Raw genomic sequence first — 25,710 nt, 5'->3', positions numbered from 1 at the left:
GAAAGCCTCTGTGCGCGCTAGAATCTCTCTAATTTTACATTCGTGATCTCCTCGGGAGGTATAAGTAGGGGGAAGCAATATATTCGATACCTCATCCAGAAACGCACCCTCTTGAAACCTGGACAGCAAGCTACACCGCGATGCAGAGCGCCTCTCTTGCAGAGTCTGCTACTTGAGTTTGCTAAACATCTCCGTAACGCTATCACGGTTACCAAATAACCCTGTGACGAAACGCGCCGCTCTTCTTTGGATGTTCTCTATCTCCTCCTTCAACCCAATCCGGTATGGATCCCACACTGGTGAGCCAAATACTCAAGCATAGGTCGAACGAGTGTTTCATAAGCCACCTCCTTTGTTGATGGACTACATTTTCTAAGGATTCTCCCAATGTATCTCAACATGGTACCCGCCTTACCAACAACTGATTTTATACGATCGTTCCACTTCAAATCGTTCCGCACACATTCTCCCAGATATTTTATAGAAGTAACTGCTACCAGTATTTGTTCCGCTGTCATATAATCATACAATAAAGGAGCCTTCTTTCTATGTATTTGCAATACATTAAATTTGTCTGTGTTAAGGGTTGGTTGCCACTCCCTGCACCAAGTGCCTATCTGCTGCAGATCTTACTGCATTTCACTGCAATTTTCTAATGCTGCAACTTCTTTGTATACTACAGCATCAAAAGCCGCATGGAACTTCAGACACTATCTACTAGGTAGTTTATATGTATTGTGAAAAGCAATTATCCCATTACACTCCCCTGTGGCACGCCAGAGGTGACTTTAACGTCTGTAGACGTCTTTCCATTGATAACAACATGCTGTGTTCTGTTTGCTAAAAACTCTTCAATCCAGCCACACAGCTGGTCTGATATTCCGTAGACTCTTTCTTTGTTCATCAGGTGACAGTGCGGAACTGTATCGAATGCCTTCCGGAAGTCAAGGAAAATGGCATCCACCTGGGAGCCTGTATCTAATATTTTCTGGGTCTCATGAAGAAATAAAGCGAGTTGGGTCTCACACGATCGCTGTTTCCGGAATCCATGTTGATTCTTACAAAGTAGATTCTGGATTTCCAGAAACGACATGATACGCGAGCAAAAAAACATGTTTTAAAATTCTACAACAGATCGACGTCAGAGATATAGGTCTATAGTTTTACACATTTGCTCGACGACCCTTCTTGAAGACTGGGACTACCTGTGCTCTTTTCCAATCATTTGGAACATTCCGTTCCTCTAGAGACTTGCGGTACACGGCTGTTAGAAGAGGGGCAAGTTCTTTCGCATACTCTGTGTAGAATCGAATTGGTATCCCATTAAGGAGCTAGAAACAGATCACATATTGTCATCCTCCTTCATCTTTCGGGGGGGGGGGGGGGGGGAGGCATTAAGGAGCTAGAAACAGACCACTCTGTTGTCATCCTCCCGGCAGATAAAGGCTCTACAACTGTGGTACTTGACCATGTGGAGTATGTGGCAGGAGGACAGCGTCAACTCCCCGGCATCTCAACCTACAAAGTTGTTACCCAGGATCCCATTCCCTCCATCCAGACTGAGCTGCAGAAAATCCTAAAAATCCAAGGTCCCTCACAAGGCCTCACAACGGCTTCCATAGACTTACTCACTCCACCTGAGCCACGTACGCGTACCTTCTATCTATTACCCAAAATCCACAAAGAGAACCATCCTGGCCGTCCCATTGTAGCAGGCTTCAAAGTCCCAACAGAACATACCTCAGCTCTGGTAGACCAACACCTCCAACCTATCACCTGCAGACTCCCATCCTACATCAAAGACACAAACCATTTCCTAGAACGCCTCAAATCCATTCCCACTCCTCTCCCACCTGAAACCTTTCTTGTCACCATAGATGCTACATCCCATTACACAAACATCCCACATACTCATGGTCTCTCTGCCCTTGAGCACTACCTCTCCCAATGCCCACCCGAAGATCTTCCAAAAACCTCGTTCCTTATCACACTTACCAACTTCATCCTCCCCCATAATTACTTCACTTTCGAAGGCCAGACCTAAAAACAAATCAGGGGAACGTCCATGGGAACCAGGATGGCTCTGTCCTATGCCAACCTCTTCATGGGCCGCATGGAAGAGGCATTCCTGAAAACCCAACAGCTGCTTCCCCTGGCCTGGTATAAGTTTATAGATGACATCTTTGTGGTCTGGACTCATGGTGAAGAAACACTCCTTAATTTCCTCCATAACCTCAACTCCTTTTCGAATCTGAATTTCACCTGGTCCTTCTCCAAAACCCTTCCTGGATGTTGACCTTCATCTTGTTGAAGCTCACATCCACACCTCTGTCCATATCAAACCCATAAACAAACAACAGTACCTTCACTTTGATAGCTGCCATCCATTCCACATCAAACACTCCCTTCCCTATAGCCTAGGTATTCGTGGTAAACGTATCTGCTAGAGTGACGAATCCCTCAACAATTACACCAATAACCTGACCAGTGCTTTCTTCTCCCGCAACTATCCTGCAGACCTTGTTCACAAACAGATCTCCCGAGCAATACATTCCTCCCCGTCCAACTGCAATGTTCCTACCCCCAGACCACACAGAAGCATCCCCCTTGTCACCCAATATTATCGTGGCCTCGAATACATCAATAAATTACTCCGCCAGGGGTATGACTTTCTCAAGTCAACCCCTGAAATGAGATCATCCCTTGACAAAATTCTCCCCACACCATCCAGAGTTGCCTTTCATCGCCCCCCTAACCTCCGTAACATCCTTGTCAAACCCTACAATATTCCCAGACTACCTTCTCTACCCAGCGGTTCCTACCCCTGTAACCGACCCTGCCGTGAAACCTGCCCCATGCATCCCCTCCACAACCACCTACTCCAGCCCCACTACTGGTCAAACGTACACAATTCAAGGCAGAAACTACACGTCATTTATCAGCTGACATGCCTGCACTGCGCCCTCTGTGGGTGCGGGGTAAGAATAGGCCCGAGATATTCCTGCCCGTCGTAAGAGGTGACTAAAAGGAGTTTCAACTGTTTCGACCTTCCATGTGATGGGCCCCCTTGGGGTTTGACCTCCATTTTTCAAAATTCTACAGAAGTACGAGCCTTTTCGGGAAGGACACCTTACGTGGTGTATCACTGGTCCTCAGTATACTAAGACCTTGGCACTCAGCATTGTACCGGCGTTGTAACCGCACCCGCTATTCCTCATATTGGACCTAAACGCCTGATGGGTTGCACAAGTTACGCCCATAGTGCGTCCCCATCTGCACCTACGATCATGATGGACTCTCCATGGCACCCGAAATCCAGCACGATAGCCAGCCCGTTGTGGTGGGGTCGTCATGTACCCTCTAGGTTGTAGCCCCCTGACAACACAGGGATGGAACTGCCAATACCTGAGCTGCACCCTCCCCACGTCGGCCAAGGAGTAGATGTCCATCTCCTTGGGGCATCAGGACTCCCGGCAATGGTCATCCTGCTAGGTGGCCCTTGCTGAGGCTGGGTGGCGCCCGTGAGGAGAGCCCCTGGTCGAAGTGGGTGGTATCGGGTCGGACGTTTCGCAGATGAAACGTAAACATGTATCAGGTCGATCTGCGGCCGAGTCTTTTAAAAAGAAAGGTACTGTCTCTGATTTTGGTTCTTCACCCTTTCCCCCTTGGCCACCCCTGGGAGGAAGAACAGGCCCGCCAGCTTGGGGCGAAGTACTTCCCCCTCTATTTAGTCTGTTCTCGGACCGATGGGGGGACGTTCGCCACCTCCAAGCCCATGTTCTTTGTCCAGCACATCGAGGACATCTTAGGGGAAATCGAGGCTCTCAGTAAAATGCGTTCGGGGTCTGTTCTTATAAATACCACCTCCGCCACACAGTCGGCAGCACTCCAGGCATGCGACCGACTAGGGGACATCCCAGTGTCCATTGTCCCGCATCTGGCACTGAATAGGACCCGGGATTATTTTTCATCGGGACCTCCTGCTGCAATCTGATGAGGAGCTCAGGGCCAACCTGGAGTGCCGAGGCGTGCATTTCATCCGGCGAGTCCAGCATGGCCCCAAAGACGGTCGCATCGACACCGGGGCGTTTATCCTTGCCTACATTCTCCCGGAGAAGGTAAAGGTGATGTGCTACCGGTGCGACGTACGACCTTACGTCCCGCCTCCTATGAGCTGCTTTCGGTGTTTGTGCTTCGGGCACATGTCGTCACGGTGTGAGGCTGTGAGCCCCTTTGTGGCGATTGTGGACGTCCTCTTCGTGAGGAACATACATGCACCCCACCACCTCGGTGCGTCAATTGTCCTGGCCTCCACTCGCCTAGATCTTTAGTCTGCCCCGCATATCAGAAGGAGAAGACGATTCAAGAATTAAAAACTTTGGACCGTCTCTCTTATTCTGAGGCCAGGAAGAAGTATGACCACCTCCATCCCATGACGTTGAGACTCCGTTTGCCTCAGTCGTGTCCACTCCTTCCACAGTATCCTCACCCCTATCCTGTCCCCCTTCCACCTCCTCACCCCATCCGGGTCTATGCCTCCGCCTCTCAAATCCCTCCCTTCCAAATCCTCCTCCCTCGCGGCCCGTGCCCCAGAGGCCACCCTTCCTCCTCCTCCGCCTGAGAAGCGATCCTCTTCTCAGGCATCCATAGGGGAAACGTTCCGGACCCCGGCTTCCGAGGTCCAGTGTTCCAAAACGGCCCCCGCGCGTGAGGACCTTCTTCGGGTCCAGCCCACAATCCCCGTGCCTCATTGGACTTCCAAGAAGGCCACCAAGAAGTAGTCTTTATCCCCCTCTCCACTCCGGCGCATTTCGTCTGACGCTCCATCCGTGAGTCGCTGCTCCCGGCCGTCCTCAGTTTCGCTGGGACGCTCTGCTGCCAGGTGCTCAGCTGGCCTGTCATCAGCGAATGATGTTGCCCCTCCTACGCAACCCAGGAATGCGGCCGCAGCTGGCGACAACTCGATGGAACAGGATCCGCCTCCCGCCGGTTGTAGCGTTGTTCCCTCGAAACCTGGCCCTCCACGGCTGTCGAGGTGACCAGCTCTTCACCCGTTTCGTTCCCCCTTTTTTCTGACTAGCGATGGCTTTGTTACATTGGAACATAAGAGGTATTTGATCTAATTGGGAGGAATTACTACTGCTCCTCCGCCTGCACTGTCCGCTCGTCCTTGGTCTCCAGGAAACCAAGTTGCACACAACTATACCTCGGAGCGATCTGACCTCACCCCTGTGGATGGTATTCCAGCTCATAGTGGGGTCATGTTGCTCATTCGGGACGATGTCTATTACCATCCCATCCCATTGACCACCCCACTCCAAGCAATAGCTGTCCATATTACTCTTTGTGCCTTTACTTTTTCTGTTTGTACTGTCTACACTCCATCGTCATCCGCAGTTAGTCTGGCTGACATGATTCACCTGATTGTTCAGCTTCCTCCGCCTTTTTTATTGTTTGGCGACTTTAATGCCCATCATCTCCTTTGGGGCTCTCCTGCATCCTGTCAGAGAGGCTCCCTCTTGGCGGATGTCTTCAACCATCTCAATCTTGATGTGATGTTTAAAACTTTCCCGGCGTACTGATTGTTCCATAATAACACGGGAGAACTGCCGTAAGTCAATAACGTCCTGCCACGATATTTCGGCACAAAGTCTTTTGGCCATCTTCAGGTGAGCACCGCTGTAGTAGTACTGGCGAGTACGTGCTGAACTCTGCTATTTAAAGCCCTATGAAAGTGGCATTGCGCATGCGCGACACAGTGTACGCATACACAACGACTCTGTGCACTGCGCCTAGCGCCCTCCGCGGTGAAAGCTTGGCGTTTCGATATCAGATCGATCTTCATCTTTATGCAGATAACTGCGTCGGGTACGGAGTTTCTCTATTAGCGGATTCCAAGCGGCGTTTAACTGAAAACCACTATCTCGATTAATAAGAGTGTCTCTGTCAGACAATCTTATTTCCACTGATTCATTAATAATCGAACTCCAAAAGTTTAATGTGTGAGCCACAATTTTTGTATCATTATAATTCATGGAGTGGCCTGTGGAGATACAATGTTCGGCGATTGCAGACTTGGTGGGTTGAAGAAGGCGAGTATGCCGCTGGTGTTCCACAATGCGTTCCTGCACAATTCGTATTGTTTGCCCTATGTACGATTTGCCGCAATCACAAGGAATCTTATAAACACCTGATTTACGCAGACCCAGGTCATCCTTAACGGATCCCATCAGTGATGATATTTTAAGAGGAGGGCGAAAGATGACTCTTACTTGATACTTCTTCAATATTCTGCCTATCTGCGAAGAAATATTACCAATAAATGGTAGATAAGCCGTCGACCTGAAGACCTCTTCTTCTTCCTTGTTCCTTCGTTTATAGGTCTGCATTGCTCTATTCACTTGCTTAGATGAAAAGCCATTCATCAGGAATACTTTTTTCAGGTGTTCCAATTCAGTGTGAAGACTGTCGGCATCAGAGATGGTATGGGCACGATGAATTAAAGTTTTAAGAACGCCCACTGTTTGTGCTGGATGGTGGCAACTACTGGCTTGTAGATACAGATCTGTGTGCGTAGGTTTTCTGTACACGGAATGACCAAGTGTACCATCATTCTTACGCCGCACCAAGACATCTAAAAATGGCAAACAACCATCTTTTTCAATCTCCATAGTAAACTTTATATTTTCATGTATGGAGTTCATGTGATGTAAAAATTCTTGGAGACGGTCCAGACCGTGAGGCCACACTATAAAAGTGTCGTCAACGTAACGCCAAAACACTGTCGGTTTGAAAGTGGCAGAATCGAGTGCTCTCTCCTCAAAATCTTCCATGAAAAGATTGGCCACCAGGGGAGACAATGGGCTCCCCATGGCGACACCGTCAGATTGTTCATAAAATTCATTGTTAAACATAAAATATGTAGAGGAGAGAGTATGCTCAAACAATGTAGTAATATCTGCATCGAACATATTGCCGATAAGGTGTAATGAGTCTACAAGAGGCACCTTAGTAAAAAGAGAAACCACATCAAGGCTAACCAACAGATCATTACTTTGCAGCTGTAATGACTGAAGTCGACTAATAAAATCACTAGAGTTCTTTACGTGATGTGGACATTTGCCTATCACTGGTTTAAGCAAAGATGCCAAGAATTTTGCTAGATCATAAGTGGCTGCTCCAATGTTACTCACAATTGGACGTAACGGCACATTTTCCTTATGAATCTTAGGCAGTCCATATAGCCTTGGTGGAACGGAACTATTTGGTTTTAGTCTCTTGATGACCTCCTTCGATAGCGAACTACTTGATAAAAGCTCTGCAGTTTTTCGCATAACACGGCTCGTGGGGTCCTTATCAATTTTGCGATACGTTGAGTCACATAATAAAGCATTGATCTTATTAACGTAGTCATCCCTTGGCATAAGAACCGTAGCATTTCCTTTGTCAGATTTTAAAACTACTGTATCCACATCTGCTCGTAAATTACGTAGGGCTATCCTTTCCATAGGAGAGATATTACTCTTCATTGGTGCACCTCTGGTCAACACACGGCAGGACTCTCGACGGACTTCCTCCGCTTTATCTGTATCAAGACGGCGTACAGCTTCTTCAATGGCACTCATAAAGTCTACTAGTGGCGGTGAAATCGGTGTGGGAGCAAAATTCAGACCTTTTGCTAACACAGACACAGTCGCGTCATCTAAATTTTTTTTTTTTTGTTAATTTGACAGGGAAAAATTTTTTTTTTTTTTTTTTTTTTTTGTTAATTTGACAGGGAAAAATTTAGATGACGCGACTGTGTCTGTGTTAGCAAAAGGTCTGAATTTTGCTCCCACACCGATTTCACCGCCACTAGTAGACTTTATGAGTGCCATTGAAGAAGCTGTACGCCGTCTTGATACAGATAAAGCGGAGGAAGTCCGTCGAGAGTCCTGCCGTGTGTTGACCAGAGGTGCACCAATGAAGAGTAATATCTCTCCTATGGAAAGGATAGCCCTACGTAATTTACGAGCAGATGTGGATACAGTAGTTTTAAAATCTGACAAAGGAAATGCTACGGTTCTTATGCCAAGGGATGACTACGTTAATAAGATCAATGCTTTATTATGTGACTCAACGTATCGCAAAATTGATAAGGACCCCACGAGCCGTGTTATGCGAAAAACTGCAGAGCTTTTATCAAGTAGTTCGCTATCGAAGGAGGTCATCAAGAGACTAAAACCAAATAGTTCCGTTCCACCAAGGCTATATGGACTGCCTAAGATTCATAAGGAAAATGTGCCGTTACGTCCAATTGTGAGTAACATTGGAGCAGCCACTTATGATCTAGCAAAATTCTTGGCATCTTTGCTTAAACCAGTGATAGGCAAATGTCCACATCACGTAAAGAACTCTAGTGATTTTATTAGTCGACTTCAGTCATTACAGCTGCAAAGTAATGATCTGTTGGTTAGCCTTGATGTGGTTTCTCTTTTTACTAAGGTGCCTCTTGTAGACTCATTACACCTTATCGGCAATATGTTCGATGCAGATATTACTACATTGTTTGAGCATACTCTCTCCTCTACATATTTTATGTTTAACAATGAATTTTATGAACAATCTGACGGTGTCGCCATGGGGAGCCCATTGTCTCCCCTGGTGGCCAATCTTTTCATGGAAGATTTTGAGGAGAGAGCACTCGATTCTGCCACTTTCAAACCGACAGTGTTTTGGCGTTACGTTGACGACACTTTTATAGTGTGGCCTCACGGTCTGGACCGTCTCCAAGAATTTTTACATCACATGAACTCCATACATGAAAATATAAAGTTTACTATGGAGATTGAAAAAGATGGTTGTTTGCCATTTTTAGATGTCTTGGTGCGGCGTAAGAATGATGGTACACATGGTCATTCCGTGTACAGAAAACCTACGCACACAGATCTGTATCTACAAGCCAGTAGTTGCCACCATCCAGCACAAACAGTGGGCGTTCTTAAAACTTTAATTCATCGTGCCCATACCATCTCTGATGCCGACAGTCTTCACACTGAATTGGAACACCTGAAAAAAGTATTCCTGATGAATGGCTTTTCATCTAAGCAAGTGAATAGAGCAATGCAGACCTATAAACGAAGGAACAAGGAAGAAGAAGAGGTCTTCAGGTCGACGGCTTATCTACCATTTATTGGTAATATTTCTTCGCAGATAGGCAGAATATTGAAGAAGTATCAAGTAAGAGTCATCTTTCGCCCTCCTCTTAAAATATCATCACTGATGGGATCCGTTAAGGATGACCTGGGTCTGCGTAAATCAGGTGTTTATAAGATTCCTTGTGATTGCGGCAAATCGTACATAGGGCAAACAATACGAACTGTGCAGGAACGCATTGTGGAACACCAGCGGCATACTCGCCTTCTTCAACCCACCAAGTCTGCAATCGCCGAACATTGTATCTCCACAGGCCACTCCATGAATTATAATGATACAAAAATTGTGGCTCACACATTAAACTTTTGGAGTTCGATTATTAATGAATCAGTGGAAATAAGATTGTCTGACAGAGACACTCTTATTAATCGAGATAGTGGTTTTCAGTTAAACGCCGCTTGGAATCCGCTAATAGAGAAACTCCGTACCCGACGCAGTTATCTGCATAAAGATGAAGATCGATCTGATATCGAAACGCCAAGCTTTCACCGCGGAGGGCGCTAGGCGCAGCGCACAGAGTCGTTGTGTATGCGTACACTGTGTCGCGCATGCGCAATGCCACTTTCATAGGGCTTTAAATAGCAGAGTTCAGCACGTACTCGCCAGTACTACTACAGCGGTGCTCACCTGAAGATGGCCAAAAGACTTTGTGCCGAAATATCGTGGCAGGACGTTATTGACTTACGGCAGTTCTCCCGTGTTATTATGGAACATCTCAATCTTCTCTGCCTCAATACTGGCACCCCGACTTTCCTCTCGGACTCTACTGATACCTACTCCCACTTGGATGTCTTGATCTGTTCTACCACTCTTGCCCGTCGGTTCGAGTGGTATGTCCTTTCTGACACCTATTCGAGTGACCATTTCCCCTGTGTCCTTTGTCTCCTGCACCACACCCCATCCCCACGTCCTTCGAGCTGGAACATACCGAAAGCTGACTGGTGACTTTACTCCTCCTTGGCGACCTTTCTGGACCACGATTTTCTCAGTTGTGACAGTCAGGTCGAATACCTCATGGCTATTATCATCAATGCTGCCGAACGTTCCATTCCTCGTACTACCTCTTCTTCACGTTGCGTTTCCGTCCCCTGGTGGAATGAGGCTTGTAGAGACGCTATCCGTGCTCGACGACGTGATTTATGCACCTTTCGCCGTCATCCTACGTTGGCGAATTGTATTGGATACAAATGACTCCGAGCGCAATGCCGTAGAGTCATCAAAGACAGCAAAAAAGCTTGTTGGGCCTCTTTCACCAGCTTCTTTAACAGCTTTACTCCCTCTTCTGTCGTCTGGGGTGGCCTGTGCCGGCTGTCGGGGATTAAGGCCCACTCCTCGGTACCTGGATTGACTTCAGGTAATGAGGTACTTGTTGATCCTGTGGATGTCTCCAACGCAATCGGCCGCTTTTTCGCGGAGGTTTCAAGCTCCGCCCATTACCACCCTGCCTTCCTTCCCAGGAAAGAGGCAGAAGAGGCTCGGCGACCTTCCTTCCACTCGCTGAATCTGGAAAATTATAATGCCCCCTTTACTATGCGGGAACTCGAACGTGCACTTGCACTGTCCCAGTCCTCTGCTCCGGAACCAGATGCCATTCACGTTCATATGCTGACACACCTTTCTCTGGCAGGCAAAAGCTTTCTTCTTCGTACTTACAATCGCATCTGGACCGAAGGTCGAGTCCCCATGCGTTGGCGTAACGCCGTCGTTGTTCCTATACCCAAACCCGGGAAGGATAGACACCTTCCTTCTAGTTACCGCCCCATTTCTCTTACAAGCTATGTCTGTAAGGTGATGGAGCGCAAGGTTAACACTCGGTTAGTTTGGATTCTTGAATATCGACAGCTACTTACCAATGTTCAATGCGACTTTCGTCGACACCGCTCCACTGTTGACCACCTTGTGACCTTGTCGACATTCATCATGACCAACTTTTTGCAAAAAGCGCCCAACGGTAGCCGTGTTCTTCGATTTGGAGAAGGCTTATGATGCCTGTTGGAGAGGAGGTAACCTCCGCACTATGCACAGGTGGGGTCTACGCGGTCGCCTGTCCGTTTTTATTGATTCCTTTTTCACAGATCGAAAGTTTAGGGTACGTGTGGGTTCCGTATTGTCCGACGTCTTCCTTCAGGAGAACGGAGTGCCTCAGGGCTCTGTATTGACTGTAGCCCTTTTTGCCATAGCGATCAATCCAATTATGGATTGCATTCCACCTAATGTCTCAGGCTCTCTTTTTGTCGATGACTTCGCGATCTACTGCAGTGCCCTGAGAACATGCCTCCTGGAGCGCTGCCTTCAGCGTTGTCTTGGCAGCTTATACTCATGGAGTGTGGCTAATGGCTTCCGGTTCTCTGAAGAGAAGACGGTTTGCATCAACTTTTGGCGATATAAAGCGTTCCTTCCGCCATCCTTACATCTCGGTCCCGTAGTTCTCCCATTCGTGGAAACAACTAAGTTTCTAGGGCTCACACTGGACAGGAAACTTTGTTGGTCTCCGCACGTTTCTTATTTGGCTGCTCGTTGTACATGTTCCCTTAATGTCCTCTGAGTTCTTAGTGGTTCATCTTGGGGAGTGGATTGCACTGTCCTGCTTCGCTTGTATCGATCCATAGTCCGATCAAAGCTGGATTATGGGAGCCTCGTCTGCTCGACCATCCCTCTTACGCCGTCTCAACTCCATCCACCATCGGGGGTTACGTCTTGCGACCGGAGCATTCTACACTAGTCCCGTCGAGAGTCTTTATACTGAAGCTGCCGAATTACCATTGACCTACCGTCACGGCGTACGGCTTTGTCGGTATGCCTGTCGGCTGTTGTCAATGCCCGACCACCCCTCTTATCAGTCATCCTTCGCCGATTCTCTCGACCGTCAGTATGGGTTGTACGTGTCTGCCCTGCTGCCCCCTGGAGTCCGCTTTCGTCGCCTGCTTCAACAATTGGATTTTGTCCTCCCTACCACCTTCAGAGAGGGTGAGAGCCTGACACCACCTTGGCTCCAAGCTCCGGTTAAATACCGGCTCCTCGACCAGTGTTCCAGCTTTACGGCTGAGCTTTTTGCTCTCCATCAGGCCGTTCAGTATGCCCGCTGCCACCGCCGTTCATCGTATGTACTGTGCTCTGATCCATCCCTTGGTGCAACGGATCTGGCAGTCCCTCCATTCTTTTGCTGATGATGGCTCTCCTGTCAGCTTTCTGTGGGTTCCCGGCCATGTAGGAGTGCTTGGGAATGAGGCTGCTGATGCTGCAGCCAAGGCTGCAGTCCTCCTGCCTCGGCCAGCCTCCCTTTGTGTCCCGTCATCTGACATTAGTGGGGTTGTTTGTAAGAGGCTTGTGTCATTGTGGTGGGATACTTGGTCATCACTTCAAGGAAACAAGCTCCGGGCCGTAAAACCGTTCACAACTGCTTGGACAACCTCCTCCCGACCATCTCGGCGAGAAGAGGTGCTTCTGACCAAGTTGCGGATTGGGCATTGCTGATTTAGCCACCGCTACCTGCTCTCCGGTGACCCAGCCCCGGAGTGCCCTTGTGGTCATGCATTGACAGTGCACCATGTTTTATTGTCATGTCCCCACTTTAGTCAATCTCGTGTTGTCCTGTCTCTGCCATCCACTTTATAGGATATTTTAGCTGATAACGCTCGAGCAGCTGCTCGTGTTCTTCGTTTCATTACTTTGACTGGCTTGTCCAAAGACATCTAACTCTTTCACTTATTTTATCTGCATCTTTGTAAGAACTTTCTGGTGTTCTCCCCCCCCCCCCCCCCCCTTGAGTTTTACTAGATTCTATGTGCTCTTACAATTGTGACTGGGCACTAATGACCTCACTAGTTGAGCGCCCTTAAACCCCCCCCCCCCCCCCAAAAAAAAAAAAAAAAATGCCTGCACTGCACAGCCTTTTACATCGATATGACAACTACTAAACTTGCTGAGCGCATGAACGGACACAGACGAACTGTCCGCCTAGGAGATGTCCAATACCCAGTAGTGGAGCATGCCCTCCAGCATAATTCTAGGGACCTAGGAACCTGCTACACCGTATGTGCCATATGGCTTCTCCCACCCAACACCAGTCCCTATGAACTGCGGAGATGGGAACTTGCACGCCAACACATCCTTTCATCCCGCCATCCCCCTGGACTGAACCTACGTTAAACAACCTCACTCCCATTTACTCTTCAGTCTTCTCCTCTTTCCCTTTCCTCTTTTAACCATTCACGCATCTTTTCGTTCTACATAGCTGTGTTTATCTTTATACTATATACCTCTTTACTTCTGTATGCATCCTCTTTGGTTTGAAGCTGGCACAGTACTTACAGTAGAATATCTTTGGCTTCCCTCTGACAACCATGCCTCCATCATTGCTACCCTCCCTGTTTTCCTTTCCCTGTTGCTTCATAACCTGGGTTGTGAGTAACTGAACCCACTTTCCCTTTTTCCCTTTCTTTCTCCTCTCTTCTCCCTGATGAAGGAACATAAATTTTCGGTTCTGTTTTTTGTGTATCTATCGGCTGTACTGAGCTGAGGTAAGTACTGGCCAGCTCCTCTATCTCTTTATTAGTATTTATTTATATTTTTTAATAGCTTTGTGTGCTTCTCCTTCGATATGTAATTTCCTGCTTTACCACAACTGTGTTGTTTTGAAATATGAAGGAAAATATTCATAGACATAATTTTAAGTCCTCAGCAGTGGCTGTTTTTTCTGAATATCCTAGCCAATGCTGTGTATTGTAAATTCTTCCCCGTCTTTTTTGAGAGAATACATTGGTGTACACAATACGAGAGTTGGTTTTGAGATGATGGGAAGAGAAGTATGTAAAAAAAAATGGAGAATTTCCATTACTTTCTCAGAAACTTCGCAGTAAGTAACATATGGATGAACACAGAAAGCTTCAGTTTTAGTGAGGGTGCTATTTTCTGTTATGTATATAGGATACATATTGTCTCCTCCTCCAAATGAGGTGCCGAGAATCTTCCTTGCTTAAGTAGCTGTAAATAACGTAAACTTATGAACAGTAAAAGTGAAAAGACATGAGTGTCACAGCATTTCACAACACTTAATGTTGCCAGTGTGTAATACAATCCTGTCTAGTCTCACTGAAATTAATACAACACCACTTTTTATCACAATAAGTACAGCACTGTGTTAGTGGTGTTAATGTTCGAAGCATTATTTATGATCAGACAGACATAAGAAGGCTGTCCAATGCCACGTGTGTGTTACTGCACATATTAACAAAAAAGGAATATCAAACAAAATGATAAACCATTCTCCTTTATATGCTTCCTGTCTCTACAGTTTTTTAAACCTTATTGCCAAAGCACATGACATTAAAAAATGAGTATATCCTGTGTCTCATTTGTGGTGGTGGTGATGGTGGTGGTGGTGGTGGTGGTGGTGGTGGTGGCAAGTATGCTGCAGAGCAAGGTTTAATGTAAGCAAGAAAGTCAAATGCGAATAGTTCTTAAATATTGATTACTAGGCACAAAAATACATGTTTCCTGTTTTTTCTCTATCACGTAGCATGTTTGCAAGTTTCTTCATTATAATTCTTGCTTTAATCACTTTCAGACACCACCTCTTTCTATTTTTTTTCATGAACATTTCATTTATCTGGCAAGTCATGATTCGTTCAAGAGCTGTCCTCAGCCATGCAGTGGGCTTGGATTTATTTGGTGTTTGCATCCATGCACGTGTCAACATAACACTTCAAAAACTCCAGGATGGAAAAAAAAAATTTCATGTGGGAAGGGTTTCTAGTAAACATTCCTGAAGTCTAATTTGGGTGTTGAGTAATAATCTCTGCTGGTGTGGGTGATAGGAGGATGGGGAAAACAGCTGTGGGCGAGAAGAGATAGTGCCACTGTTTAACACACAGGTGCATGCAGCCCAGTTGGGTGGCATATTTGTGGAAAGATAGGATATTGTATCTTTACGCTATTCTATGTTTCAAGAAATGTGTGCCACCTGTATTGCATGCACCTGTATGAAATATTGACAACATTAGCAAAGAGGACAGATGGAGAATCCAGAGTGAGATAACAGTAAAGTAAGTTACATATGGGGAGAAATCGACAGGCATGAAAAAGCTTCAGACATATTGTATAAAATTTTAAAAGATCATTACTGTTCAAAAAATAAAATCTGGTGCATAGTGTCAGTGATTCCATGAAACTGTTCATGAATGACTCTGTGCTTGGAACTGACCTCAAAATTATAGCAGATACACAGAGAATTGTTGCTTCTCGCAGAAGCTCCCAGTTGATTATCAGATTAAATAAATATTTAATGTATTGTATGTTAATAGACAGGAAGAGCCATTATTATATCACACAACTGATAGTCAGTAATTGGGTGAAATGTAATTCTTTCATGGAGGACATAGCTTACAAACCCTGTGTTTAGACGAACTCTTGAGTATTGCTCATCACTCTGGGACCATTGATGTAGGTTTAATGGATGACAGAAAGAAGATCCAAAGAAGATCTTTCATTACAGTGTGTCTGTCGTGCTTTGTTTAGCAGTTATAAGTGTGTCATGGGACACTCGCCCAAACCCAATAGCAGAGGCTGCAAGAGCCATTGTGCATCAGGCAGAGACTTTTTGTAATAGTCCTGAGAACGCACTTCAAAGAAAAGTCAAGCAGTCTTTGTCTCGAATGTGCCTTGAAAAATTACTTTAATGGGACAATCTGAGAAATTCAAATTTGTGCAGATGCTTTTTTGGCAGTTACTCTTACCACCCACCATTTATGCATGGAAATGTGCATATGTGAGGAGAAATGATAATGGTTTATAATGTACCTTTTACCACTCAGCAAAGGGTGTATTGCTGAGTATAGATGTAGATTGTTACAATTGCTGTGAAGTAGAAAATTACTAAGGGATATGTTATTCTGGTATGAGGATAAGAGGGTGCAATGGAGTGGGAAGAGAAATGGCAGTAGAGCCAGTTAGAGGAAAGTGAGTCTGTGTGGTCATTAATGCTTGGAGTTTATTAGTGTTAAGTTTCCAGAGAGAGTGCCTGTCACTGCTTTGTCCTCTTCTTTTTCCTCTTACTGTGTGACTTCAGCTTGGAGCCTTAAATACCTACTAATTCAAACCTTTCCGCTTATATGTTGTATGTCATTGCTTTGTGTTTGAATATTTCAGACATTAGCCTAAAGTATGTATTTGTGTCATGTTTGTGTTCCTTTTATCCAGCACACAAAATGCATGATAACCTGCCTGATGCTTTTATTCTTAACATTGCGCTGGAAGATCTGTGAGCTATGAGTCATCAATTACTTGCTTCATAAAAATGAAATGAACAACTTTTTATCCTGGCAAGAGTGATGCTTTAAACAGCAGCATTGGTTTGTGTCAGTGTGCAGGGATCAGTGCTGAGGTAAGATGTTAATTTGTTGAAATTCTCCATTTTTAACATAAGACAAGCACATAGCAGTGGAATTTCTAGCCTTTAAAAGATCCTAGAAATTGATAGTTATGCTGTAAACATAATTTTAAACCATCATGTTTATATAGAAGGCATTGTAATATGTGGGACATTGACAGGAACTTGTAGTAGATAGGACACAGTACAAGGTTATGCAGAATAGTTCACATTGTTCACATGGTATACAGCCATATAAGGTACTGAGCCTCCATAAACTTGCATTTTATTCTGTGATCCTTGAGGCATCCAGTCAGAAAATTGGCACAGAAATCTTTCGCAACACTGACCATGGAAGAAAACTGAAATACAAATTATATCAATATTTAAATATAGTGTTCATACATGCAACCTGATACATATTACTAAATTATTCATAGTTCACTAAATTTTATTGTTAAACTGGCAGATTTTTAATGATTAGAAAATAAGTTTGCATTTTGGTTCATTTGGGGGATTTAATATCTTTGACTAGCGCCATTATGATGACTTTTGTTCCTATTTAAAGCTGTATTTGTAAATTGCTATGCCTAGGGTCTATGAACCCCAAGTATCTATAGCATTTCCTGCGAATGCGGGAAACAATATATTGAACAGATGCAAAGTTGCATAACACAATGCAGATCCGAATAAGTGAGAAGCGTTTGCCTCGGACAGAAAGAAAAATCCATGGTAGTGGAGCACAGCCTCCTCAATGAAGAACACACATTTCCATTTGAAGAAACCAAGATACTGTGTAGAGCGAAAGGCTTCTGGGACTCGTATTAAAGGGACAGTAGAGATACGGTTCAGTAATAACCCGGTCAGTTGGGATAGTGGATTCCAACTCAGCATTACGTGGAACACACAATTATCAAGAATAAGACAAGAGCACACCGATGGAGGCAGGTTGGTGGCAGCGGACGGAATAAACAGGCCACATTGAGACGAGACACCAGGACTCGGCACCCGTGCCCCCCACCTCCTTCCCCAACCACGTGCTTCTGCGCTGATTCCACTCGCGCCTGATTTGCCCTACCAGCACCGAGCATGTAGAGAAGCCCATGGTCCAGCAGCTATAAATACCTGGATGAAACATGAACCCAGCACTTTGCCTGAAGATGGCAAGTAAGAAACTTGCAGAAACGTTGCTGGAGAACAACGCATTGACTCAGCTGTCAACCCAAGACGATTTTATCATAAACATTTTGATCTCTATGGAGTAAGACTCGTTGCTAAAGGAAGTCATGTTTTGTACCTTTGTGGAAACAGTGAGACTTCGCATATGTGGGTTACACAAATGTTATGTAATATCACACTAATTTTGAACAGTGTGCCACTGGTAGCTCTGGTGCATACTTCCGGACTGCTTGAGCAAAGAAGTTTGATATGTTCTCCCCTAACTGCAGTGGAGGCCACAGATCCTTATTTCTAGGAAGTTCATGGATGACCAAAATTTCATGGGCTCCAGTAGGTTCTGACATGCAGTTGCTGTTCACAGAGCCATGTTTTTTTTTTTCTGAGAGTATGTAGGTATGGAATAGAGAAGCAACATTCAGTGTGCGAAGATAGTCATATTTGTGAATCAATTAATGCTGTATTGAAACAGTGATAGCATTGGAGTGGAAAAGATAAAATGCACTAAGTACATACCTGAGCAGAAAGAAAGGGAAGAGTGATTTGTTGGGCCACTGTTCCCTGCAGAATAAAATAGATTAACTAGCCTACATAGATGATTAACACATGAACCTACAATTCAGTTCAAAAATATGATTATTACTGGTTGTAATATTTATTATTAGGAATTAATAATAAGATGTGTTAACATCACAATCAAGGAAGGGAACAGTGACCACAGTGCTACAAACTACAAACAGAGAATTGTAGTATGAAAGAAAATAGCTGAGTTTGTCATATCTGAATATTGTTTGCAAAGGGTTGGATATGCTGTAATGCTGCAGCTTCAGAGGTCCAGATTTCTTTTAAGGTTGACAGAATATTGTGTTTATTTAAGTATTTTCTGTAATTTTTATTGTTATATATAAAACAATAAGTTAAATCATGGTAGTTCCTTCAGTTGCCTCAGTTTTCTCCTAGTGCCCTCAGATCTCTCAAAATAATAATAGATGTTTTGCAGAACTGTCTTAGATAGTGTAGACATTGGAATGAATTATCACAGCACAGTGATTCCCATTTGCTTCAACCTGCAGAGCCTAACAAGCGCAACTACTACTATCCTCAATACAAAAATATTTAACTATGGGATGTCATGATGATGATATAATATGATATGATGTGATAATATAATGTGATGATGACACACCACCACCCAGTCATCTCGAGGCAGGTGAAAATCCCAGACCCTGCCGGGAATCTAACTCGGGACACCGTGCTCAGGAAGTGAGAACGCTACCACGAGACCACAAGCTCCGGATGGGATATGTCATTCTCAACATGCCTTAGTATCCTTCTTTTTTCTGGGTATGGGATATGTCATATGCCAGGAAAATAATGGATACTAAGCATGTTGAAATAAAAAAAAAAGATAAGTTGATGAAGTTGCCAACAAAGCAAGTAACAAGGCACTGTGATTTGGTGAACTGACCCCCACCATGGTATCATGCAAAATGAAGAATAATGGTCTATTGATCCTGCAGCCCTGTGAATAGAGATGAAAAGGAAATGAGAGATTAGTTGCCAGTGGGCATTGATTTAAATCAATGGGGAAAGTTGAAAATTTGTGCTGGGTTGGGATCCAAACCAGAGTCTCCTGCTTACTAGGCAGATGCACTGGTGACTGCCGTCCATTAGCATGCCATCCATCAGATCCAAATTATACACACACTACCGATGTAGTGACCCTCTCCCAATATCATCAGCAGACATGTCTGAAAGAACAAACATCACATATATAACTAAGATGAGGCTGACCAATGATTCTTCAGTGCAGATGTACACCGAACTCTATGGAAATCGGCGAAATGCCGTGAGTAGTGTAGACAATGGGTAATTGATCTGATAGGAGGCGTGCTAGGGTAATTCATGCAGTTGTGATGACTACTGTGCTTGGATGGTGTAACGGTCAGCACATTTGCCTAGTAAGCAAAAGACCGTGGTTCAAATCCTGATCCAACACAAATTTTCAACTTCCTCCATTGATTTAAATCTATGCCCACTGGTAGCTAAAGTCTTTAATGCCTTTGTGATTTAAGAAGAATAGTGTTAAAGTAGGAAAAAAATTGTTGTGAAACATAGAACAAAATACTGCGGTAATTCAAATCAGCAACTCCGTTGGGGGTGAACCTCTTGGCAGCCCCATCAGCAGAAGGAACGAAGCCACCCTTGCCGTACTAAAAATAGGAGAGTAATCCTTCAGTATACGTTACCTTCCAATGAGAAGACCAGTCAACTCGCGTAGTTTGTGAAGCACCTCAATTGGTATAGTGTATTGTAACAAGGTGTATTTTACTTGATGAGAGCTGTGGAATTGCAATGTTTGTTGTCAGTACGTCTGCTTGTTGGCCAAGCTGCCCTAAGGTGGTGGGAATTAGTACTGCAATGAAAGGGCTTTCTGTGTCACAATTATTAAGGCCCCATAAACTGAGAGTTACTAGTACATGTAGTTTACGTTATTATTATTATTACTACTATTAGTATCACCACCACCTTTTTTAATGACTCATTACAAAACTTTTGACAAAAGACGTGAAATGAAAGCCATAGTTGAGAAGGGGGTGAGGCAAGGTTGCAGCCTATGCTCAATATACTTAGAGAAGACAGTAAAGGAAACCAAGGAGAAATTTGGAGAAGATATAAAATCTTTGAGGTCTTCCGATGCAGTTACAGACAGCAAAGGACTTTGAAGAGCAGTTGAACAGAATGGATAGTTGCTTGAAAAGTGGTTATAAAGTGAGCATTGACAAAAGTAAAAGTAGGCTAATGAAATGTAGTTGAATGAAGTGAGGAGGCAATGCTGAGGAATTAGATTAGAAAATGAGAAACTAAAAGTAGTAGAAGAGTTCAGCTATTTGGGAAGCAAAATACAGACTGGCTATATCAAGGAAAACATATCTGAAAAGAGGAATTTGTTAACATGGAATATAAAGTGTTAAGACATTTGTCCGAAGAGTAACCTTAATGGAAGTATAATTTAGATGACTAAAACAGTTCAGATGAGAAGAGAATTGAAGCTTTTGAAATGTGATGCCATACAAGAATGGTGAACATTAGATGGGTACCTTGAATAACAAATGATTGGCACTGAAATGAATTGGGGGGGGGGGGGGGAGGGAGTAATTTACGTCACAACTTTATGAAAAGAAGGGATCAGTTGATATGATGATTTCTGAGGTATGAAAAAACTGCCAATATTGAAATGGAAGGAAGTGTGAAGGATAAAAATTGTGGGAGGAGACCAAGGCAGCAGATTTAAATTGGAGTAAGTTGCAGTAGCTATGCAGAGATGAGGTGGTAAGAATTGTTTAGTTTTGCATATTATCTAGATCCGCAAAACATACAGTAATGAAACTTTGGATGAGTTATCATCACACAAATTATATTGTTGTAATAATCCTTCTTTTACTGTCTTTCTTCAAATTTTGTGTGTGTTACTATTTTTTCAGGACTGTACAATGACACACTAGAGGACTGTAGCCCATTTGATGATGATGTGTTCATGTTATTGGATGCATTTCTCAGACGACTGCCTCAACCTGTGTGCTTAATTGCACACAATGGTTTTAGGTTTGACTTCCCAATACTTCAGACTGAACTATACAGATTGGGAAAGGTGATACATTTTTTTTTCTGTTTATGATATTGATAAACGCCTAATAGTCATTAATTTGATGATGCCAATAAATTATTGATAAGTATGAGTATGACCCATCTCCAGATTTTAAAAAGTTCCGATAATATATGAATGTGGAATAATTCATGGTATATATTACCCCTGTAGTGTCGTGTGTTTTGCAAACTGTCTGGTGCAGAGTGGTACAAAAATGTTTTGACAAAATGTTAAAAGTGAATAATTTTTTTTTATTTTATTTTAATCTTTTACTGTGGAGAACAGCTCTGTCTATAGTAAAAAGCAAAGTAAAATTTATAAAAGAATGCCCTCAGAGCAAAGAGGTAAAGTGGTTTTTTATTTTTAATTTATTTTTTTTATTTTTTAAGGAGTAAAATTGAAATCTGTTACTTCAGCTCACATTGAGATATGGTTTACTGTTTACCTGCTCAAAAATTCTTTATTGCTTTCACAAATTGCATGCCATATTCAATCATAGCGTATCATACTGAAAAATATTATCAGCTGTAATGAGTAATTAAAAATGCACAATGCAGTAGTAGAGTTTTTCTCATTAAACATTCTAAATTGCAGAAATAAATATCATATTCATTGTCTCGCAGATATTACCCAACAAATATGACATAAAATCTCTTTCCACTACAAAATCTCTTAAATTACCAAATGTGTTGCTTATAGAAGTAGCCTAGCACTTATTACGTGATAATAGACAAATGGCATTATAATTATGTCAGTGTTTGACATCAAAAGTGTTAACAGAAAGAAGTGTCTAATTCCTTAGCATGTATTAAGAAGCAGCTAAATTGTTCAGGTAAGATTTTAGTTTATTAAAAACAAAGATTCCAAGACTTACCAAGCGGGAAAGTGCTGGTAGACAGGCACAATGAAATAACACACAAACACACACACACAAAATTTCTAGATTTCGCAACCAACAGTTGCTTCTTCAGGAAAGAGGGAAGGAGAGGGAAAGATGAAAGGATGTGGGTTTTAAGGGAGATAGGTAAGGAGTCATTCCAATCCCGGGAGCGGAAAGACTTACCTTAGGGTAATCCCGGGATTGGAATGACTCCTTACCATCTCCCTTAAAACCCACATCCTTTCGTCTTTCCCTCTCCTTCCCTCTTTCCTGAAGAAGCAACCGTTGGTTGCGAAAGCTAGAAATTTTGTGTGTGTGTGTGTGTGTGTGTGTGTGTGTGTGTGTGTGTGTGTGTGTGTGTGTGTGTGTGTGTGTGTGTTGTTTTATTGTGCCTGTCTACCGGCGCTTTCCCTCTTGGTAAGTTTTGGAATCTTTGTTTTTAATATATTTTTCCCATGTGGAAGTTTCTTTCTATTTTATTTATAAGATTTTAGTTTGGTATTTAGCAGTAGGGATGTCATTTTTGTGATTTGAAATGCTAGAGAATATTTAACAAAAGCATAAGAAGTGCAATGCTATGCCCTGTTATAAAAATGCTAATCTTCATAGATTGCCTCGGTTACATAAGCACAGGACCTTGTACTTATTGTCGGTATTTTATTATGCATTACACTGTGTAACTTCATTTTGATATAGAACCTTTTGTGTAGATACAGTGCAGAAAACAATCTTTATCTTCCATGAAATATTTCTACGTCCATGACTTTCACTTTTGTATACCCTAGTTAGATAACAGTTATTTAATTTGTCTTTTGACAAAATAATCTTACTAATTCTCAATAACTAACAAAAAGTTGCAACAGAGGAAAGTTAACTTCGAAAGCTGAAAATCCCAAAAGTCTGCTTGTAGATAATTTCAATTTGGCTGTAAGAGCTATCCAATCCATAAGTCCCATCAACAGAACCACAGCCCAAGGAGCACAGTATTGTGTTCTCATTACATGAGTGTAACAAGGAAAATATGAGTGCAATTCTGACACTGTTAATGAAATGCAGTCTTGGTGTGCCAGAAATACTAAGATTCATTGTCCCATCTCTGTTTAGTGTACCTTGGTTGTATGTTTTCGATGAGTAGAATGTGAAGCTGCAGCTAGAGCCAAAGCAGTCAAACCATAGTTCATGTGAAACTGGTTAGATGAGTTGGTTTTGAATCATGGGAAACTCAAGACAGTTCCCATGTGCTAAGACCATTGTGTGTTCAAATCAATCTTTAGGTTTATAAATCATTAGGTTTCAAGTTAAGTTAGTTGACTGAAGACATTAGCTTTCAGCTGAGCTGCTCACAGCCATAGTTTTGATATGTGCCTCAGCTGCTGACATGAGGATGGAAATGTTGGTCCTTCATTGCCACACATGATCCCACACACACAGTAGTGCTTGCAGCATCCATGGCATTGGATAAGCCACACATGGCCCCTGGGTTGTGCTTAGTAAGCAGTGCCAGTCCTCTGTAACCATTAGCTCTGGACTTACTTCAGGCTGTTGAGTTGAACAGTCATTAGTGGGCAGCCTCTGAGGAACCAGCTACACCTCAGTTGTGTAAGGCCTGCTCAGGCAAGTTGGGCTCTGCCCAAGTGGACCCTTATTTCCCTAGCTGCTTGTGGGACCTAGATGGAACACTTAAACTTAACTCTTTTAAATCCCGGTGGAATGAATGTACCTCTGGTAGCATCAGTACCCAACCTAACAAGAGAGTTCGTGAAGTTACTCCTCCTGACTTAGGGGGGCTATCCCAAGTACTTTAGTTTATTGTAACAGAACACATGCTGCTGCGCAGAATGTGCTGTTAATAGTTAAAACAAAAGAAGACAACTTTGAGAAAGTTTCACTTTTCTACATTCAGAAGTGCTTAGAGGGCACTGCTGGAATTTTAAAATCCATCAAGTGATTCCTCAGTTGTACAGTGTTCGATAGAACTTTTAATTCTCAACAAGTAAAGAACCTGCAGAAAATTAAATGCATCAAGGAATCTGCAATCAAATTGAAGCTACACATCTTCGGTTACAGCAAATGTGTTGTCGCTCAGAGACCTGATAGCTATTTCCAAAGAGGAACTGAAAGCTAAAAGCTGAAGGCTGAGTGGACCCAAGAAGGCACTGTTGACATACAAAATATAATGGAAAAGGGTGGATGCTGATATGGTCAAATCACTTATTTAAAGTTACTTTCAACAGCACAAAACTTCCAGTGTGTGTCAAGGCAGGTTTCCTTCACTTAAACATGCAGCCTTATGTCCCCAACCCAGTAAACTGTTTTAATGCAAGCACTTTGTAGGACAGCAGTGCCCATCTTGAAGAATGAAGAGACAGGGGCTAAAAACAAGGTGTTTCCCATACAGTGAGGCCAAAAAAATCTATAAAGGTGTTTAGCCTCCCACCTTCACTACATCTTTCCTTCAGCTCTTAAAAAAACCTCTTGTGGCTGCCAATGCCTCTACACAAACAGAGGTTGCTAGTGGTAACTCTGACACCTGCATTTGTCTGTGCAATTGTAAAGTTGGCAGTTATTTCTGAGCCCATAGCCCCCCTGAGAACATCAGAAAAAGCCACAGTTGCCAATGTTGGAGAGCTCTCAGCATCTCCAAAGGCAAAGTCTGGTAAACAGTGCTTTATACATACTTTCTGGCAAGTGCTGAAACATTGACAGATCTGGGGAAAATATTGCGAATATTGGTTTGAAAAGCTTTACTTTCAAAATAAATTTCCTTTTATGCAAGATGAATTAAGTTACCTGTAAGAATGTACGATTAATTTCTTAAATCATCAAGCATTTGACTCACGTTTACATCAGAACATTTTTGAGGACAGGCCACTTACAAGAATTGAGAGTCCAGAAGAACAGACGTTTATCATTATTTTAAATTTTACTGGTGCATTTGTGTGATGTATCTTAGTGTAACACACACAAGAAAAAGACCAAAAAGCTTAGCTTTTCTTGTAGCTACATTATGTATATTAATTTAAACCATTAAATTTTCCTGTTTGTGTGTTCGTGCTAGTTAACAGTGAAGTTGGTGTTGGGTGACTACATCACATGTCTGCTACTCTGAATAGCAACAGGCAAGATCACAAAACATAAGCTATAATTGGCTTACAAAAGGGCATCACAGTCTTGATTTCAATGCTTTGGAAATTAAAGTACTGTGTTTGGAGGAATTCGAATTTACACTTACGTAATTACAAAAATATGCAGTGTATCGTTATACGAAAATATGCAGCATACATGTTCCTGCACATCATCGAAGATCTTTCCAAGACCTCGTTTTCTTAAGTGGTGGCGGTAAGTTCTATGATGATGATGTATTAAAATGTTAACCATTCAAAGGATTGATAAGTTTTACAGTTCCATGGAAAAGTATACTGTCACTTAACATGGAAGAAGTGT

General features: G+C 43.2%; 1 protein-coding gene across 1 annotated transcript in view; it reads left to right on the top strand.

Annotated features, from left to right (window-relative positions):
* Positions 1 to 25,710, top strand: part of LOC126266611 (uncharacterized) — a 40,512-nt gene that overhangs the window by 4,981 nt on the left and 9,821 nt on the right. The window contains exon 2 of the mRNA XM_049970952.1: positions 21,223 to 21,389. Within this exon, the coding sequence (XP_049826909.1) occupies positions 21,223 to 21,389 (167 nt within the window). The remainder of the gene's footprint in view (positions 1 to 21,222; positions 21,390 to 25,710) is intronic.

Source organism: Schistocerca gregaria, chromosome 4 (assembly GCF_023897955.1).
Source record: "Schistocerca gregaria isolate iqSchGreg1 chromosome 4, iqSchGreg1.2, whole genome shotgun sequence".
Classification (NCBI taxonomy): Eukaryota; Metazoa; Arthropoda; class Insecta; order Orthoptera; family Acrididae; genus Schistocerca; species Schistocerca gregaria.
This window is presented reverse-complemented; position numbering and strand designations above follow the sequence as displayed.